Source organism: Bacillus rossius, chromosome 15, assembly GCF_032445375.1.
Source record: "Bacillus rossius redtenbacheri isolate Brsri chromosome 15, Brsri_v3, whole genome shotgun sequence".
In the NCBI taxonomy this organism is placed as follows: Eukaryota; Metazoa; Arthropoda; class Insecta; order Phasmatodea; family Bacillidae; genus Bacillus; species Bacillus rossius.
Window position 1 is genome coordinate 5,355,585 of NC_086342.1, and position 17,479 is coordinate 5,373,063.

At 39.8% G+C, this 17,479-nt stretch overlaps 1 protein-coding gene across 4 annotated transcripts in view; it reads left to right on the forward strand.

Annotated features, from left to right (window-relative positions):
* Window positions 1–17,479, forward strand: part of LOC134539483 (glutamate receptor ionotropic, kainate 2) — a 639,484-nt gene that overhangs the window by 155,213 nt on the left and 466,792 nt on the right. For 3 of the 4 annotated variants that reach the window (XM_063381552.1, XM_063381553.1, XM_063381554.1), the window contains exon 1: window positions 12,127–12,552. The exons of the other annotated variant lie outside the window; for it this stretch is intronic. In XM_063381552.1, coding sequence (XP_063237622.1) covers window positions 12,474–12,552 — 79 coding nt within the window. In that variant the 5' untranslated portion in view covers window positions 12,127–12,473. Of the gene's footprint in view, window positions 1–12,126; window positions 12,553–17,479 lie in introns of those variants that run through there. 4 annotated transcript variants of the gene reach the window in all.

Genomic DNA, 17,479 nt, shown 5'->3' on the forward strand with positions numbered 1-17,479 from the left:
TAGGAGAGTGACGTCATTCATCCAGCCAATCAGCGTTCGAGGTTCGAACTATAGGTAAACAATCTGAAACGACAATGGCAACCTCACATCCCGCTAATTACTCTTACAAAATCTGTAAAAAGATGTTTTACATTCCAGGGGTCATTATTCTCTCGGAAAGGGGTCGGAAAAGGTGTTGAGGGGGGGGGGGGGGGGGTTCATGTACGAAGGGTAGCAAGAGACAATTCATGTCTCATCGACGGCAAGAAAAGTTGGAGATGGAAATTAATTACTCGTAAACGTCGCACCAGTGCTTCCCAAGAAGCTTGAAGAATTACCAGCCGTCCTTCTATAAACGTCTGCCTAACGCAAATACTCGTCAGCATGAGGGGCTTAAGAGAGCGGTAGTAGTGCTCAAACACTCGCGAGGATTGCTCGTGAATTGCTCGTGAAACACTGTTTTTCCAACCTAATTCAGAGAGGTCACATTACAAAGGCAACCGAAAACGTTCTTTACTATAAACTATAAGGGAAAAGCAGTAATGTGTTAATGTGTTTTAAAATGTTCAGGTTAATTTTCATTTTAATATATCTTTTGGACTGCAACTTTTAAATTTGAAAAAAAAAAAATACTTAAAATTCTTTAGAGAACTATCAAAATGTAAAGAAAGACTAAATAATTAGTTCTGAATTCATAAAGATAGAAAAATGGAGACTTAATTAAAATAAAAAATAGTTGTCTGTAAAGTCGGTTTACGGACGATAGTTTAACGTGACAACGTCATAACAAAACTTTGATGAAATGATTGATCCAGAAGAAAATGAAATATCATATTCGGCCTGATACTGAGCCTTAAAAGGTTTTTGCAACCAAACCATTTAGGCATTAAAAATATTATATTCTTTGAGGAAGAATTTTGTTTTAAAATTTTTCCCTCTTTTGTATGATAAAATCTACCTCTGCATACTTTTATGAATAAAATTGAATCATTTTTATTGAATTATCACTATTTTGTATGGATACAAAGAAGGAGTGAATTGAAATCTACAATTTAATTGATAAATGTACTTTTATTTGCATTCATTAATTCAAATATATTTATTACTTTTGTAGTGTTGCGCGCGCCGTATTTATTTTTACAAGTACAAAAATCAAAGTATTGCAGCGGCCGGGATTCGATCCGTCTACTTTAGGAATGGTAGTCAGCGATGCTAAACGCACGGCCACGAGGCCATATTGGAAACGATAGTTTCAGATGTTATATATACATATTTATTTATAAAAATTTTGTTTTGTGGAAGTTTTAAAAACGTATGTAGTCCGCCATGTTTATTTCTTATAGTGGTAGGCGGGAAATTAATAACCGTACCGATTGTGCTGAAAATCGGTGGACGATCGTTAAATTACATAATATTAATAATTCAAACGTCGAAAATATGATTGAAAAGTCAAATCGATGGTTGTTCCAATCGAGAGGAAGAGAGATGCCACGCATGCGTACAATGAACATGAATTTTTGATTAAAAAAAAAATTAATCAAACGTGAATGCACGAGTAATTTTTTTTCTTCCTTGAACATAACAGGACACATCCGTAGTGGGACATCCGTAGTGGGACAATGTGCGTTACGGGACACTTTTTCGTGCGTGCAGCCGGCGTTTCATCGATTTATTAGACGTTGTCACGTCAAAAACTAATAACGTTGAGGAAGTTCAAATGCTTTCATGCATGATTTTAAAGATTTCTTCGTTAAATTTCGTGTCCGTGGGTTTGTGTTTTAAGTTTATTTGCAAAATGAGAACACATTAATTGGCTCGTTGCGGTTAGCTGTTCCTGAAATACTCGCTCACGTGTTTTTTTAAACACGAATAACTAATAACTAACGAATGATTGTATATTAATTGTTTGTAAGCCGGATGACAATACAATAATTTGGTACCATTGAACTTCTCTGATGAAGGAGCCAGGAGCCAGGAGGTGGATAGTGGAACTTTTCAATAGCTTCCAATGAACCCCTCCAGTATGTTTGCTTTAACGATCACATTCCACTTGGTGACGAGGAACATCTATAATCGCAGATTTTAAAATCTATACGACAAATAGAAGTAGGTTAAAATCTACTTCAAATATTTGTTCACACAGATTGTTAGTTAGTTAGTTACGTTGTTAGTCGGGAGTCTGGGGGTTAATGCGAAACGAAAAGTAGAGAACAAGTGATTGAACGAAAGAAGGATTGACTTCGTTACCGCTCCCCCAATAACATAATACCGCGATTAATAAGTTTACTTTGTAGTGTGTAAATAATAAAAGCGTGTTTTTTTTGATTATAAACTATGATGACGTTTTTTTTGAACCATACATAGGTACAATAATGCTTCTCAGATTCACTGCCAGAACCAAACTGCAGTGAATGTCTTGTCAGGGTTAAGAAGATTGCAAGTATCCGCTCTACCACTCTGGTTCTGGGGTAGAGCGCCTGCCTTGTGACTAGTAGGACCCGGGTTCGTGCCCCGGCTCCTCCAAGGCGGATTGCCCAGAGAGAATGGTGGCATTTTCTCTGGTAGGAATACAATCCCTTGTAACAAGTCAGGCTACCAAAGAAACGGTGGGTGGAACAGAAAAAAACCTTCCAGGTGGCTTCCAAATCCGTTTCTTTTCTTGGGCTCCCCATGCGGTGGCCATTCCGGGGGTTTCTCCGGGGGAACGGAGTTTCGCAAAAATATTTGTTTTAAAATGTTAAAATTAAAGCTCAATCAAACGAAAAAAATAATGAAATAAAATTAGCGTTTGTAAATAAAACATAAAAAAATAAACACTTTACAAATTGTATGTATCTGTGAGTGAGTTACACGTGGAGATGTATATGTTAAGGGAAATGTTAGAAGAAGACGTTAACCTAGGTTTACCCAGGCTTGTTGTTTGAATTATCACTAAAATAAATTCTACTTATAATGTTAAATGTTACGTGGAAGCCGACGTCCACTGTCTAAATTAGAGATTTAAAAAAAACCGACCCTATCCCCTTTTCCAACCTATTAAATCTTGACTTTGTACACTTGATATTCAAAATCATTCGAAAATTACTGTCTACATCTAATTGCAGAAAAAAAAATTATTCCCCATTTCAATGGTTCATTGAATTCCTTAATTAAAATATAACCTTTTTGTATTCGATTAACTATAAAAAAAAAAACTCGGAAATTTCTTGTGATTTGCGTCAAGAAATTTATTTGCAATCACAATATGAGTTTTTTTTTATAACGCTCAGCATTATTTTGAAGAATTTCGTTTTATAAGTATATATACAACATGAGATATTGCTCGTTCACAAGGTTAGATGGTATAAATCCCTGGCAAGTACTGGAAGACTCGCTAAAAATTTTTTTTCATGTATGAAATTGGTTTTTTGAAACTGCTTACGAAAATTGGCAGATAGTTTTAAATTTTGACTGATGTTTCATACAAACACACAGTTTTTTTTATACCACGGAAAATATATTCTAATATTCCTGAACTGACTTTGTTTTATTGAGCTTATTAATGTGCGCAGTGTTACTGAGAAAAATGTTTTTGTAGTGATGCAAATTTCTGTAGTTCTACACGTACGAAAAAAAAAAAGTTTACAGTGCAGGTGTTAACGAAACGTTATTTGCGAGCTGTGAAATGTCACGCAAGTAAACTTGAACATCATCACTCATGTGACTCTTCACAGCAGCTTTTCTTTCCACCTTCGGTCTGGTGCCGCATTCTAGCGGCGAGACCGGCAACCCGAGCAATTCGCCCGCGTCTGCCGAGAGCGCAGAAGAACCACGTGAACCCTGTGAAAGAAAATTTTATTTATTTATTTATTTATTCACCCACGCACAGTTCGGCGAAGGACCGGTTTTCAACAAATAACACGTGACTTTCATACATCAAATTGAACATTGTCTATCGTGATAATTGATATTATAAGTAACAGTCAAACACTAAGTACTAACTATTAAAAATTGCTATGGTTAACGTTAAGGATCTCTTTAATCTATCTGCTGGAACTCTCGAGTTGAGAAGAAATTAGTTAGTTGTCAGTTGCATCAGCATTTTGAATTTGCATTTAGGCTACATAGCCTAGTTTACATTTGGTACTAAAATGTAACAATTCCTCATATGACGCGAAAAATTTTTATTTATTTTTTCCACATAAATAAATATATGCGGTTGCATCGCTCAAATCGACAGTCATTTACCTATCCAGATATGTTTTGCTTGGTAATAACATTTCTTCTTGCATGTTGTATATGTTTTTAGTACTAAGACTAGCGTTGTAACCTTCATTTATACGACTCGTTACTTTTAATAATGATTCACGTGAAAAGTTTTTTTCGTGTTATCTGTCAACTATTTTCAGTAGATATATTTAGGTTTAATTCCGGCGTAGAGTCGATGTAGATTGCAGGGGTGGTCTGTACGCCTGCAGGGCGGGCAGTGAGGCGCGGGGGCGGGGCTACGACAACAGGGCCCAATTAAAAAAAGGCGGTGACGTCAGCGGGTTCCCGAGCATCGAACTCGGGCCGTGATTGGCAAGCACCTCGCCGCTGTCGCAAGTCCAGGGCGCACTCCTTATTAGCCGCGACGACGAGGCTTACAAGAGATTCCTTTGGAAACTAATTAACAAGAAATACTACAAGAGAACCATCGCGGCTTTCCACAACACATGGCTAGAGACCCGGAAAATTCTCTGGTTCAATGACCTCCAGGATAGACTCCAATATCCTCTACACACTCGGGCAAATGCCAACTGTTCATTGGCTGCTGACTTGTGAGTCGTCTCGACTGGGTGGCCTGTGATTCGACACTTCTATGAGTGAGGGTCTCTAATTGGCCATCATTCCTCCAGATTAACAGTGAACCAATGACAAAAGCAGCACTAAGGTGTAATATTTTGAATTTTAGCATAACACGAAATGAACCCGCGAATTTTTCCGGTCTCTACACATGGCTATTGAAAAAAGTTTTTTTAAGATGGTAAAGATAATCGGATATTTAACATTTTGGGCTTTAGAATTCGTTGTATCATGCTTATTATGTGCACAGTTAATACTGGAAATATATTCAGGGAACGGTTTACAAATATCTTTAACCATAGGAGGTACTGGGTACTCGGCAAGAAACAAAAAATACTGTGAACACTATTTTTTTTATTGCATCTTTAATTTTTTTAAAAATATTTCTGTTCCATTTACAAAAAATACTGAGAATATGCGACTATTATGCGCATTATTACACTGGAAAAAAACGTATTGTGGCCGCTGCAAACACATTGAAAAAATAAACCGCAACAAATGTCACACAAAAAAAGTATTATTTTTGTTGTAATCACAAAATAGGCCACAACAGTACTCTTACAGTGTCTCTTCATTAATAAGTTGTTGATGTTTCGATAAAACATGAAAAAAAAGATAAGTATGCCTTGAACGGAATTTTAAATTTCCAGCGCAAACAGATCCAGATCTACTTCATCCGGCAATCATTAAGCTGATCTCGCGTTTCGGAGGGTGGATTCCAGAAAGACAATCGGAAACGATGTCTCTGAATTGATAAAGTTTTAAAACTTCAGTTTAATTTAACTTATACAGCACTCGCGCGTAGGCCTGTAAGTCCACAGGCAATTTTAACTAGCTCATCCATGGGACGAGGCAAGACAGCTATAACCACGAAAACTACAATCCTAACTCATTGTTATATATATTTAAAAAATAAATTCTGCAAACTAAAGTAAAATGAATTTATGTTAAAGTTATTTTTCAATAAATACTAGTTTATACAGAAAAATATTAAATCCATGGCGAATTTCTCATACAACATATATGTGTGTAACTTCAATGGCATGTTTATTTTGGAGTTATACTTCTTTAGAAAAATTGATGAGAGTGAATTTTTACGATGCTGCGCTCCATGCAACTAAATTTTTTTTACAAAATTAAAAAAAGTCTACATACAAATAAAATTATATACTTTAGTGATTGATACTCAATACACGTCCATATAACTAAAAACATTTATTTATTGTGAATAATATTGTTGGAAATTGGGAGATTATGTTTTCGTATATATATAATATATTTTAAACATTATTAAATAAATAAAATTGAATTATATTTATATAACTAATAAATTGGAGTAAACATTAAGCATTATAATTTATTTTCACATTCATTTAAAATTCATTTCGATTATTTTATTAAATTAAATAATTCATTTTATAAATTTTTAAATATAAATATTGAATACTGATATTTTTTAATTTGATTGATTTCATACTTTAAAAAATAGTATTTATAATATAACTTAAGTCCTTTTATTATTTTATTTCTATTAGTTATTAAAATCCAAGTAGGCCTAAGTATAACTTCTAAGGCACGTACGTAAGTGCACAAACCCATTTTTTTCTTCAGTATATCCAGTAAACGAAATACTAATTATTACAATATGGGAATTGATAGTCAACATGCTTGACGCACGCCAAGTGCCCAGCATCACGCACACAGATCAATGGACCCGTCTCCCAGGCAACGGCGGACTCGCAGCTCTGTTGCGGGCGACTGCCGCCAGAGGCGCTGCTGTCGCCTCCGTCGCGAGGCGCGCATGCCCCTCCCACCCGCCGGCGGCGGATAAATCGAGTTTTAAAATTCACCGTCGCGCGCGCTAGAAGGGGAAAAAAAAAATATATAGAAGGAAGAAAAAAAATTACTCGTGCATTCACGTTTGATTGAGTGTCTTCGCCTTGCAGACTCATCCGTGTTTCCTGGGGAAGGTGTGAAAAAAAGGGTGGGGGGGGGGAGGAGGGGGCTGGTGAAAATTACGTTACGGGAACAACGCCTGCTCTCCTCGGAGACGGAAATCAAATTGCGAGGAGCCTATTGGCGGGTGTATCGCCCTCTCATGAGGTGTTCACAAGTCAGTTAACAATCACTAAGGCGCAACAAGAATCTGACAGCTACGAAATTTTTATTTTATTTTATTTTGAATCTAAATTAACGGCTCGGTCTCAGCATGCTCCATGCACATGTGCTTTCAAATCTACTTTGCTGCCAAGTGCACCAGCGAAATAATTATGGCTCTAATCATTGACAGAGACCGTAAAAAATTGGTTACGACCTACGATAATTATTTTTGGGACTTAAATTTAAGGCGTGTCAAGTAGATCCAAGGCACCGGTTGCCAAAACTGTCCCTATTTTTGCCACCGGCACGCCTTGAAAGCTGTGAAAACGGCCAACAGTCGCTCAGCGATGTGGGCCCAGACTAGAGACTGGACAAATTCGCGAGTTCAATGACCTCTAGGATAAACTCCATGATCCTCTGCCTACTTGGACAAACGGCGCCTGTTCATTGGGTGCTGAATTTTGAGGCGTCTCAAGTGGGTTACTTGTGATTGGATAATTTTTTTAAATTGATTGTCTCTAATTGGCCAAGAGTCCTACATATTAACAGTTAACCAATAGCAGAAGCAGCACAACGGTATAAATATTTGAATTTTAGCATATCACGAAATGAACCCGCGAATATGTCCGGTCTCTAGCCCAGACCTTTTGCTCGTAATGACAGCGTGTGTCGAAGTCTGTGCTGTCGTCGCAGCCAGCGCGGACTGCAACAACTGGGAATCGAACCAAAGGGCCCGCAAAGAGGAACAGGCTGATTGGTCGATAACAAGGTCACATACATGCACGTGATCCGACAACCTCTTAATCCGCTTGTTTGTAACTGGGTCAGTGTCATCAGGATAGAGACCGGAAAAATTCGCGGGTTCATTTCGTGATATGCTAAAATTCAAATATTTATACCGTTGTGCTGCTTCTGCTATTGGCTCACTGTTAATATGAAGGACTCTTGGCCAATTAGAGACAATCAATAAAAAAAAGTATCCAATCACAAGTTACCCACTTGAGACGCCTCAAAATTCAGCACCCAATGAACATGCACCGTTTGTCCAAGTAGGCAGAGGATCATGGAGTCTATCCTGAAGGTCATTGAATTTGCGAATTTTTCCAGTCTCTACATAAGGAGCACTGTAGTACAGTCATAAACGTCAGGCAAATGTACATGTGATTCAAGTCTACTTTGCTGTCAAGTGCATTAGCGGGATAATCACGGCTCTAATCATTGAAAGTTAGAAACCGTGAAAAATTGGTTACGAACTTGCGATCATTATTTTTTGAGACTTGAATTTAAGAGAAGGCGTGTGAAGTAGATCCAAGCAAATTATGAGCGTGAATACGTGGTAATAAGGCTTCGATGCGAGGTTGACGATGTTTAGAGACCGAAAAAATTCCTGAATTCATTTCGCGATAGGCTAAAATACAAATAGTTATACCTCAGTGCTGCCTCTGCTATTGACTCACAACTCACCTGGATGACTCTGGGCCAATGAGAAACGCCCCACCAAAGCTTTATCGAATCACAGGCTGCTACGCTGGGACGTCTCACAAGACAGCAGCCAATGAGTGGGTGACATTTGACCGAATGTACGTATAACTATGGAGTTCATCCTGCAGGTCAATGAACCCGCGAATTTTTCCCGTCCCTAGCGATGTGTGTAGGTTGACTACATAATCAATGTGGAATGATAATAAGCAGGAGCATAACGGGTAGAATTTAAGAGAATAGAATTACATAAATATATCAGACAGCTTTTGAATAACACATTTGAGGAAACTGTTGACAAAATATTCTGATTGTGCAAAAAATGATTTTTTTTATAAATATTTAATCTAAATGAAAAGTGAGATTGAGTTCTAAATTAAAATAAAAAAAGCGAGTATTTTCTCATTATTTCCTCCATAGTAGATTTCGAAGAGTAAAAGTCTTATTATTTACTATTACTTAAGTGAAAATTCTTTAGAGCCATTAAGGTAGTCTAGGCGATGAGGTAATCAGAGTGTAATTCAAACGATCCTTGGGTAGCGAAAATTGCAAAGAGAATTTTTGTCTCGTATTTCAAAGATATCAGTTCCTTGCCGAAAACAAATATGGCAAGCTGCAGAGATTGATGTTTGCGTTATGGCACAATTGCACACATTCATATTCGCTCGCATGATTGTACACTAGCCTGTAATCTTGTGTATTTCCACACTTGTAAACGTGTTTCAAAATTTTTTTTTTCCTAACGCACTTGGCAACCATGAACACATTTTTAAAATTAGTATGTATATGTTGAGTGCCTGCCAACATTATTATGATAACATTGTAGTTGGAATATTGATACTAGTATTATTCATATCTTACAATCAGTTACATGACACACTAAAAAAATTTCTTTCAAATAAATATTACATAAATCTTACTAGTAAATGCTAAAAAGACTTAAAAAAACTTACCCAAGAAAGTAGAGAAAAATAGAAAACTTTACAAGGACATAGACATACAAGACAGGATGCTCCTGCGTGTTATTGTAAAGTATACTACTTTCTCAAGAATAAATAAATTACTAATGTTCATGATGATGATGGTGGTGGTGATGGTGGCTTGAAGTTATACAACCACTGCGAATTTTGTAGCTGTAGCAACATAATATTTAGTTTTCTATTTCATTGAAGTATTTTCGTTAAAACTCCCAATTATTTATATGAATATTAATTTTTTTTGCTATAGCAGAAAAATTTACAGAGGTTGTAGATGTAAGTCCAATCAAACATAATTCAACCTTTCAGTGTCCTATATTAAATATTTACCCTGTTATTTACCAATGTTTCGAACGTGTATACCAGGCTTCGGAAGCAACGTAGACCAAATGTCGTGTGTACGTTTCGAGCTGGTTTTTGTCGTGGATGTCCTTGCAGTGGAAGTCACACTCACTCTGTCTGTGTAGTAGCAGACCGTTACCGCGGTGATGTCGACTGAGACATCGCTGAACTCCTCACTTCTGATTCGGCTCAAAACCTCAACGCGTTTACGAGCTTGCCTTTCGCGGCGGACGGTAGCGCGTAAACTGATTTCGGGGAAATTTTCCGGTACCTACGTGGGTTTAACACCAGCTGTTTTCTGCGTTGCTGAACTTAGTGGTTCAGTTACGTCGGTCGTTTTGGTGCGCTCGTAACTCGCTGTTTAAGTGGCGCACTCTCTTTCCGGGGGAAGGACACGCAGATGAACTATAAAACCGGCGGCACGTAACACGGAACGAACAGTCGTAAACCACGTTAAGAGCCCCCCGTAGTTTCAGTTATCATGCAGAGCTTACGTTATCCACCGCACCTGCATTCTACCCCCCCCCCCCCCCCCTCATTCACTCTCATCCTCTACTGTATAACAATTAAAGTACCTGCTTGGGTTCATGACAAAAACATTTAAAATTAAAAAAAAGAGACAAATATTTAGCTTCAAGTGTGACACACTAACTAAAAAAATAAAATCCACTCGAAAATGCGTTACGTTGTTGCTTGACAAAAAAAAACCCATCAAGGGCAACATTTGTATTTATCTTCTCAAATAACCTGAATTTTTTGAGAAGATAAATTCGCTTCGATGAATAAATGAAGAAAAAAAAATTCATGCTTTGAAAGCTTTCGTCTGGAAATAAACAAGTGGAAAACTGTTCAGACCTCGAATTTAAATTAAAAAAAGGTATTGAACGTAAACGCTCCTGTGTTTTTCGGTGGAAATACTTCAAGACAAGCCTTTTGTTTATCTATGTTTGCTCCCGTTTCCATAACATATACATTATACCCACACCCATAATATCTCTAAATTCCCCTGTGTCGCGAGACATTTAAAGTCACAATTAATCATCACATTGTTTGGTTAACTTTACTGCTATATATAAAACTAAGTTTTAATATGTCTATATGTCCAGAAGTGTTGTAGATTTTAAGTTACGGAGGGCCAAAAAAAGAATAAAAGAAAATTCGCAGTTTAAACTTCCCAGCCTATGAACATAATATATGTGTAATGTTTCCATGTATAATATAATCATTATCAAGCCATAATGAATCCATCGTTTTTTAATTAATAATAACTATTAATCGCTTATTTACAAATATTTAAACTCTGGCGAGACGTAAGACATAGCTCTGCGGAGGGATTGAAGTTGATTAAGAATTTTTGTTTTGCCCTATGTGATCACCGACCTACTAAATATAACGAAAAAATTAAACATATTAATGGCAGTTACTCTCTTTCAGTGTCAGAAAATCATTTAACATTGTTATTCGCTCAAATAGTCATATTTTTACAATAAAAACAAGTTAGCTGCGAAAGATAAATAGAGAACAAAATGGTGTAAGATCTCATCCTAAATGCCTCGATTTTATATGCCATCAATACAATCTTGCGTGTTCAATGTATATTTCAGAAAAAGATTTTTCTAAAGTTAGATACTGAGTAAGACACCTATAAGTAATGGGACTATCTAGGAGGGTGATAATCTGAAATATAACATCTTTAGTAAAACTGTTTACTGACTTACAAATATTAACAGTGCACAGGTTGGGGAGAAAGAAAATGTATATTTAAAAAATGACAAAGTTTTCTAAATGGTACCTTATTAAAAAAAACAAAATGTAAAACTATGAACTTAATAGTAGTTACCTTTTGTCGTTTCACTATGTGTTTAGGTAAGAATGAAGTATTTAAAATGGCGTCCATAAAAAATCTGACCCAAGAATAAAAACAATTAAAATATATAAAAGTTTTTCACAGTAAATATATCTGACACCATAAAAAAATTCCAAATTTAAAATATATATATAATTATATATATATGATAAGGCATTAGGATAAAACAAATTGGTTTTGCTTATATGCTGCCATTAGGAATAGGTGAAATACAGGTTATGATTGATTTTAATTTTGTGCATTGGTTGAACGGAATGACTTATCAGAAGTGTCAAGTCGCACACGTTCAGCCTATAAGTCGTTGTTAGTATCGATGCACCGCTAGGAGTACTCAACCGCGCTTTAAAAAATACGTTTTCTCCTTCCCCTGGGAGGTATGCAGGCCGCTCGGCGGGTCGAGTAGGCGACCCCAACACCGCGGTGCGCTGCGGGTTGCCGGTCTCGCCACGCGTGGGAGGGGGAGGGGCGATAAAGCTTCCCCTACCGCGCCCCCTCCCACGCACACACTTCCCCTCGACCCCCTCCCCGGCCGGGCAGTGGCGCCGGGTCACGCTCGCCAGTGCTGGCGCGGACTTGGCGCCGGACGGACGTCTCTCTCCTGCGCCTCTCGCGCCCACAGGCGTGACACGTGACCGGCGCTCCTCGCGGGAGGGGGTGAGGAGAGGAGGGGGGGAAGGAGAAACAGACCGACGGGACATACAATGACAGCGGATACCTGGTGTTCGACGAGGTGAATTTTGCCCCGTTCGACTGGGTCGGGCGCTCTCCGCTTCGCGCAAGGGGCAGGGGTGTTGGGGGAGGGGAGGGGAGGTGGGCCGCGTGCCGAGTGTCAGGGGATGTGACCCGCACGTGCTAGTGTGTCCGTGTGCCAAACGCCGGATGTCCGGCCGTCCCCGAGTCGAGACATGGAGATCTCCTGCGTCGTGGCGCTCTCCCTGCTGTTCATCCCCGGGGCGCTGCTGCTGCCGCCTGTCATCAGGATAGGTGAGTCACTATACCTGTCCGGAGCACCAGCCGTGCTGTTCATCCCCGGGGCGCTGCTGCTGCCGCCTGTCATCAGGATAGGTGAGTCACTATACCTGTCCGGAGCACCAGCCGTGCTGTTCATCCCCGGGGCGCTGCTGCTGCCGCCTGTCATCAGGATAGGTGAGTCACTATACCTGTCCGGAGCACCAGCCGTGCTGTTTATCCCCGGGGCGCTGCTGCTGCCGCCTGTCATCAGGATAGGTGAGTCACTATACCTGTCCGGAGCACCAGCCGTGCTGTTCATCCCCGGGGCGCTGCTGCTGCCGCCTGTCATCAGGATAGGTGAGTCACTATACCTGTCCGGAGCACCAGCCGTGCTGTTCATCCCCGGGGCGCTGCTGCTGCCGCCTGTCATCAGGATAGGTGAGTCACTATACCTGTCCGGAGCACCAGCCGTGCTGTTTATCCCCGGGGCGCTGCTGCTGCCGCCTGTCATCAGGATAGGTGAGTCACTATACCTGTCCGGAGCACCAGCCGTGCTGTTCATCCCCGGGGCGCTGCTGCTGCCGCCTGTCATCAGGATAGGTGAGTCACTATACCTGTCCGGAGCACCAGCCGTGCTGTTCATCCCCGGGGCGCTGCTGCTGCCGCCTGTCATCAGGATAGGTGAGTCACTATACCTGTCCGGAGCACCAGCCGTGCTGTTTATCCCCGGGGCGCTGCTGCTGCCGCCTGTCATCAGGATAGGTGAGTCACTATACCTGTCCGGAGCACCAGCCGTGCTGTTCATCCCCGGGGCGCTGCTGCTGCCGCCTGTCATCAGGATAGGTGAGTCACTATACCTGTCCGGAGCACCAGATGTAACGCTGCTACTGCCGCCTGTCATCAGGATAGGTGAGTCACTATAACTGTCCGGAGCACCAGCCGTGCTGTTCATCCCCGGGGCGCTGCTGCTGCCGCCTGTCATCAGGATAGGTGAGTCACTATACCTGTCCGGAGCACCAGCCGTGCTGTTTATCCCCGGGGCGCTGCTGCTGCCGCCTGTCATCAGGATAGGTGAGTCACTATACCTGTCCGGAGCACCAGCCGTGCTGTTCATCCCCGGGGCGCTGCTGCTGCCGCCTGTCATCAGGATAGGTGAGTCACTATACCTGTCCGGAGCACCAGATGTAACGCTGCTACTGCCGCCTGTCATCAGGATAGGTGAGTCACTATAACTGTCCGGAGCACCAGCCGTGCTGTTCATCCCCGGGGCGCTGCTGCTGCCGCCTGTCATCAGGATAGGTGAGTCACTATACCTGTCCGGAGCACCAGCCGTGCTGTTTATCCCCGGGGCGCTGCTGCTGCCGCCTGTCATCAGGATAGGTGAGTCACTATACCTGTCCGGAGCACCAGCCGTGCTGTTCATCCCCGGGGCGCTGCTGCTGCCGCCTGTCATCAGGATAGGTGAGTCACTATACCTGTCCGGAGCACCAGCCGTGGCGCTGCTGCTGCCGCCTGTCATCAGGATAGGTGAGTCACTATACCTGTCCGGAGCACCAGCCGTGCTGTTCATCCCCGGGGCGCTGCTGCTGCCGCCTGTCATCAGGATAGGTGAGTCACTATACCTGTCCGGAGCACCAGCCGTGGCGCTGCTGCTGCCGCCTGTCATCAGGATAGGTGAGTCACTATACCTGTCCGGAGCACCAGCCGTGCTGTTCATCCCCGGGGCGCTGCTGCTGCCGCCTGTCATCAGGATAGGTGAGTCACTATACCTGTCCGGAGCACCAGCCGTGGCGCTGCTGCTGCCGCCTGTCATCAGGATAGGTGAGTCACTATACCTGTCCGGAGCACCAGCCGTGGTGCTGGTTTTTCCGCCGAACGATTTCAAAACGATCCGAGTTTAAAAAAAAAAAAATGCAGCACTATCTCATTTCAGTAATTGTTTACGTTTCCTTCAAATACATGTTTTCTTTCGGCACGCCACCCACATACTTTCATTACGAATTGAAACGAATTCCAAATGGCCAGGCGAAATATGGTATTAACTGCTCGTACCTACTACAGCTGTCAATAATAATAAAAAAAAACAGATTTAGTGGGCATACTATATTAAAGTCTACTGAGCATTGAGATTATTTTAAGAAAAATTGATGATTTAAATATTTAATTTAAGTATAACCCTTTTAGTAATGTAAATATAGCTGATAAGCTGAAAAGAAAACATTTACGTGTTTATATTGTGGGTCTAAATGCCATCTACAGATTTTTACAGCATGTTATCGAAGAATTTTGGTATTTAAAAACAAAACAAAAAACTTTTCACTACAACAAAAAAGAAAATTTGGTGAGGTTAGCAAAGCGAATGATTCGTTGGTTACTTTGTACTTTTGCCATTTATACAGAGTGTTTAAAAAATATGTGAACAAACTTGGACAAGTTGTTCTTGACCCCAAAAAAGGAAGATTGAGAAAAGACACTCAGGGTCAATCTCAAATTGGGAAGTCTCTTAATTTATTTTGATGGCGAAGAGGAAAACAGAGAGGTGGAAGGGGGAAATTAGAGTGTATTGTATAATTTTATTTACGAAAAATATATGAATAAATATGTATACAAATATTAACTTAAATAAAATCTTTAAAACAAATTGAGACAGTGGGTGGGGTACCAACCTCAATCGCGGGCAAAAAAAAATAGGGAATGGTGCCTCTTCATTTATAATAATAATGGATCAACAAATTACCCCATGTCTTTTATCGCAAACAAATTTACGATTTGCAACGCTATTACTCTAACAATCGCCGAGATATTTGAAATTATAACATTTAGAATGAGAACAAAATTTAAACATTGTTTGTGATTTGCCTTGTTGGTCACGGCAATATTAGCACTATGTAACCACAATAACGACAATGTTACAGATATTTCACTGCTTGTTCGTAGCCAGTTTCATAGTAAATGTTTAAAATTCCATCCTCATTCTAAATTTATATGCAGAAAGGCCGAGCAAGGCGTACCCATGTAAAATGTGCGTTTATCTAAACAATGGTGAGAATTAGAAACTTTCATCAAATCAATTTTTTTGTTAAATATTCAAAAATGTATCCTAATTTGCAGGAAATCACGTGCAATTAGTTTCATGGTAAATGTTACAAATAAATGGTGCTAAACTAAAGTTTTAAAGGAATTTTGGTCAATATTACATTCATTATCACTAGTTCCTCAATTTATTAAAGATAAGATTTTGTTATTCCATATACGTTCTGTTGTTGCTCTACCTCACATACATTTATTTATAATTCCACATATGAAATTAACCCAAAAACCCAGATAATTTAATGACTTCAACAACTTTACCTATTTGAAAGGGGGTCATAGTTTTCTTATATCGATCTTCCTGTTTTAAAGTCAGAAACATCTTGTTCAAATTTGCACACGTTTTTTATTTAAAAAAAAATGTTTTACATACCAATCTAAACATGTCTGTTCAGCGCTTAATGCAATTACATTACTACAAAACACGTGTATATACTCTTACTCACTGGTAGACGGAATATACCTAAGAATAAAAAAAAATTCGGTAATAGCAGCCAAAATTGAAGTCGTAAAACAACTGTCCCAGGTACAAATTAAAAATGCATAGGTCTCGAATTTCATTTTGTGACAAAGGTATATACATAATTACAGAAAAAATTGCAAATTTAATAACCTTTTGGATAGACAACCTAGTACTATAAATGCTCGGGAAAATGTCTCATGTTCATAAGTTACAAGCAAAATATGTTGCCTGTGATTCGATGATTAGTTAATTGAGGATCTCTCATTGACTCAAAGTCCTTCAGATAAACTGTGTACCAACAGCAGTATCAGCCCAACGGTTGAAGTGCTTGAAATTATCTTCTTTAGAATCAATTATGCACACTTCTCCTGTCTTTCAAGCTATCATGTAATTATAGCGTTGTCTAGCACTGCCTATGCCAAGATAATACGCATGTCTTTTTTGTCTTAGACGTGACTTTGAAGGACTAAATTTTTATATTGAACAGAGTAATTAAAAACTATTTTTTATGCGCATTTTAGGTATATTTCGAAGAATGACTAACTATTTTTGTTTTACACCTGTTGCACATGCTTCAGGCGAGAAAGTAGTCGCAATTTCCAACATTCAACCGACTAAAATAAACTCGGAAAGGAATCAAAATAGCTCAGATCAGCTGTTATGAAATGAAAGAGGAGATTAAGCAGGGATACCAACGCAATTTGTGGAAATTCCTCTCGTGGTTTTGCAGCTAATTTGATCGGTTTCGTACCAGGCAATTCTGGTTGATTCCAGGCGTGTTTAGATTAGCGTGAATTAGATTTGGCTTTTAAACTGTGTGGTGGAAAGGTAACAAAACACTTTTCACAGTGTAGTACGTAACTACCGAGCTAATCCAATTGCGCAGCGCGGACTAAATATTGGTCAGATAATCCTGAATTCCGGGAAGAGATTACATGCCACAATTTAATTGCTCAAACAGGAATTCTCTTCCAGCCCGGGTGAAATATTTGACATAATGCATCTAACCTAATCCTTCTAAGCGACTTTATAGGCGCTAATAAATAGCATTACTCTGCGCATATTAAATTTTTTTAACTCTGACGTAGATTTCTCGGGTGTGATAGAATTTAACAATTGTTTTTTCTTCAGAAAACCACGATTTTAAGCGTGACCAAAAAAGCGTTTTCCCTGAGCTCGAATACATTCAACATCCGCGGGGGGGGGGGGGGGAAAGGGGAATCGTCGCGTGTTCCAATAACGCAGGGATATGGGATTCATTCCGTATGCATATCGGCAGATTTCCGATAAACCCGTTCAAGCGCAAAGCCATTCTTCGGAGCACATTCTTCATGTTTCTTGTTCTTCTTAGGAATCACACAATATTAGGCGGTTCAATATATTAAAACATGTAAGATTACATTTTTA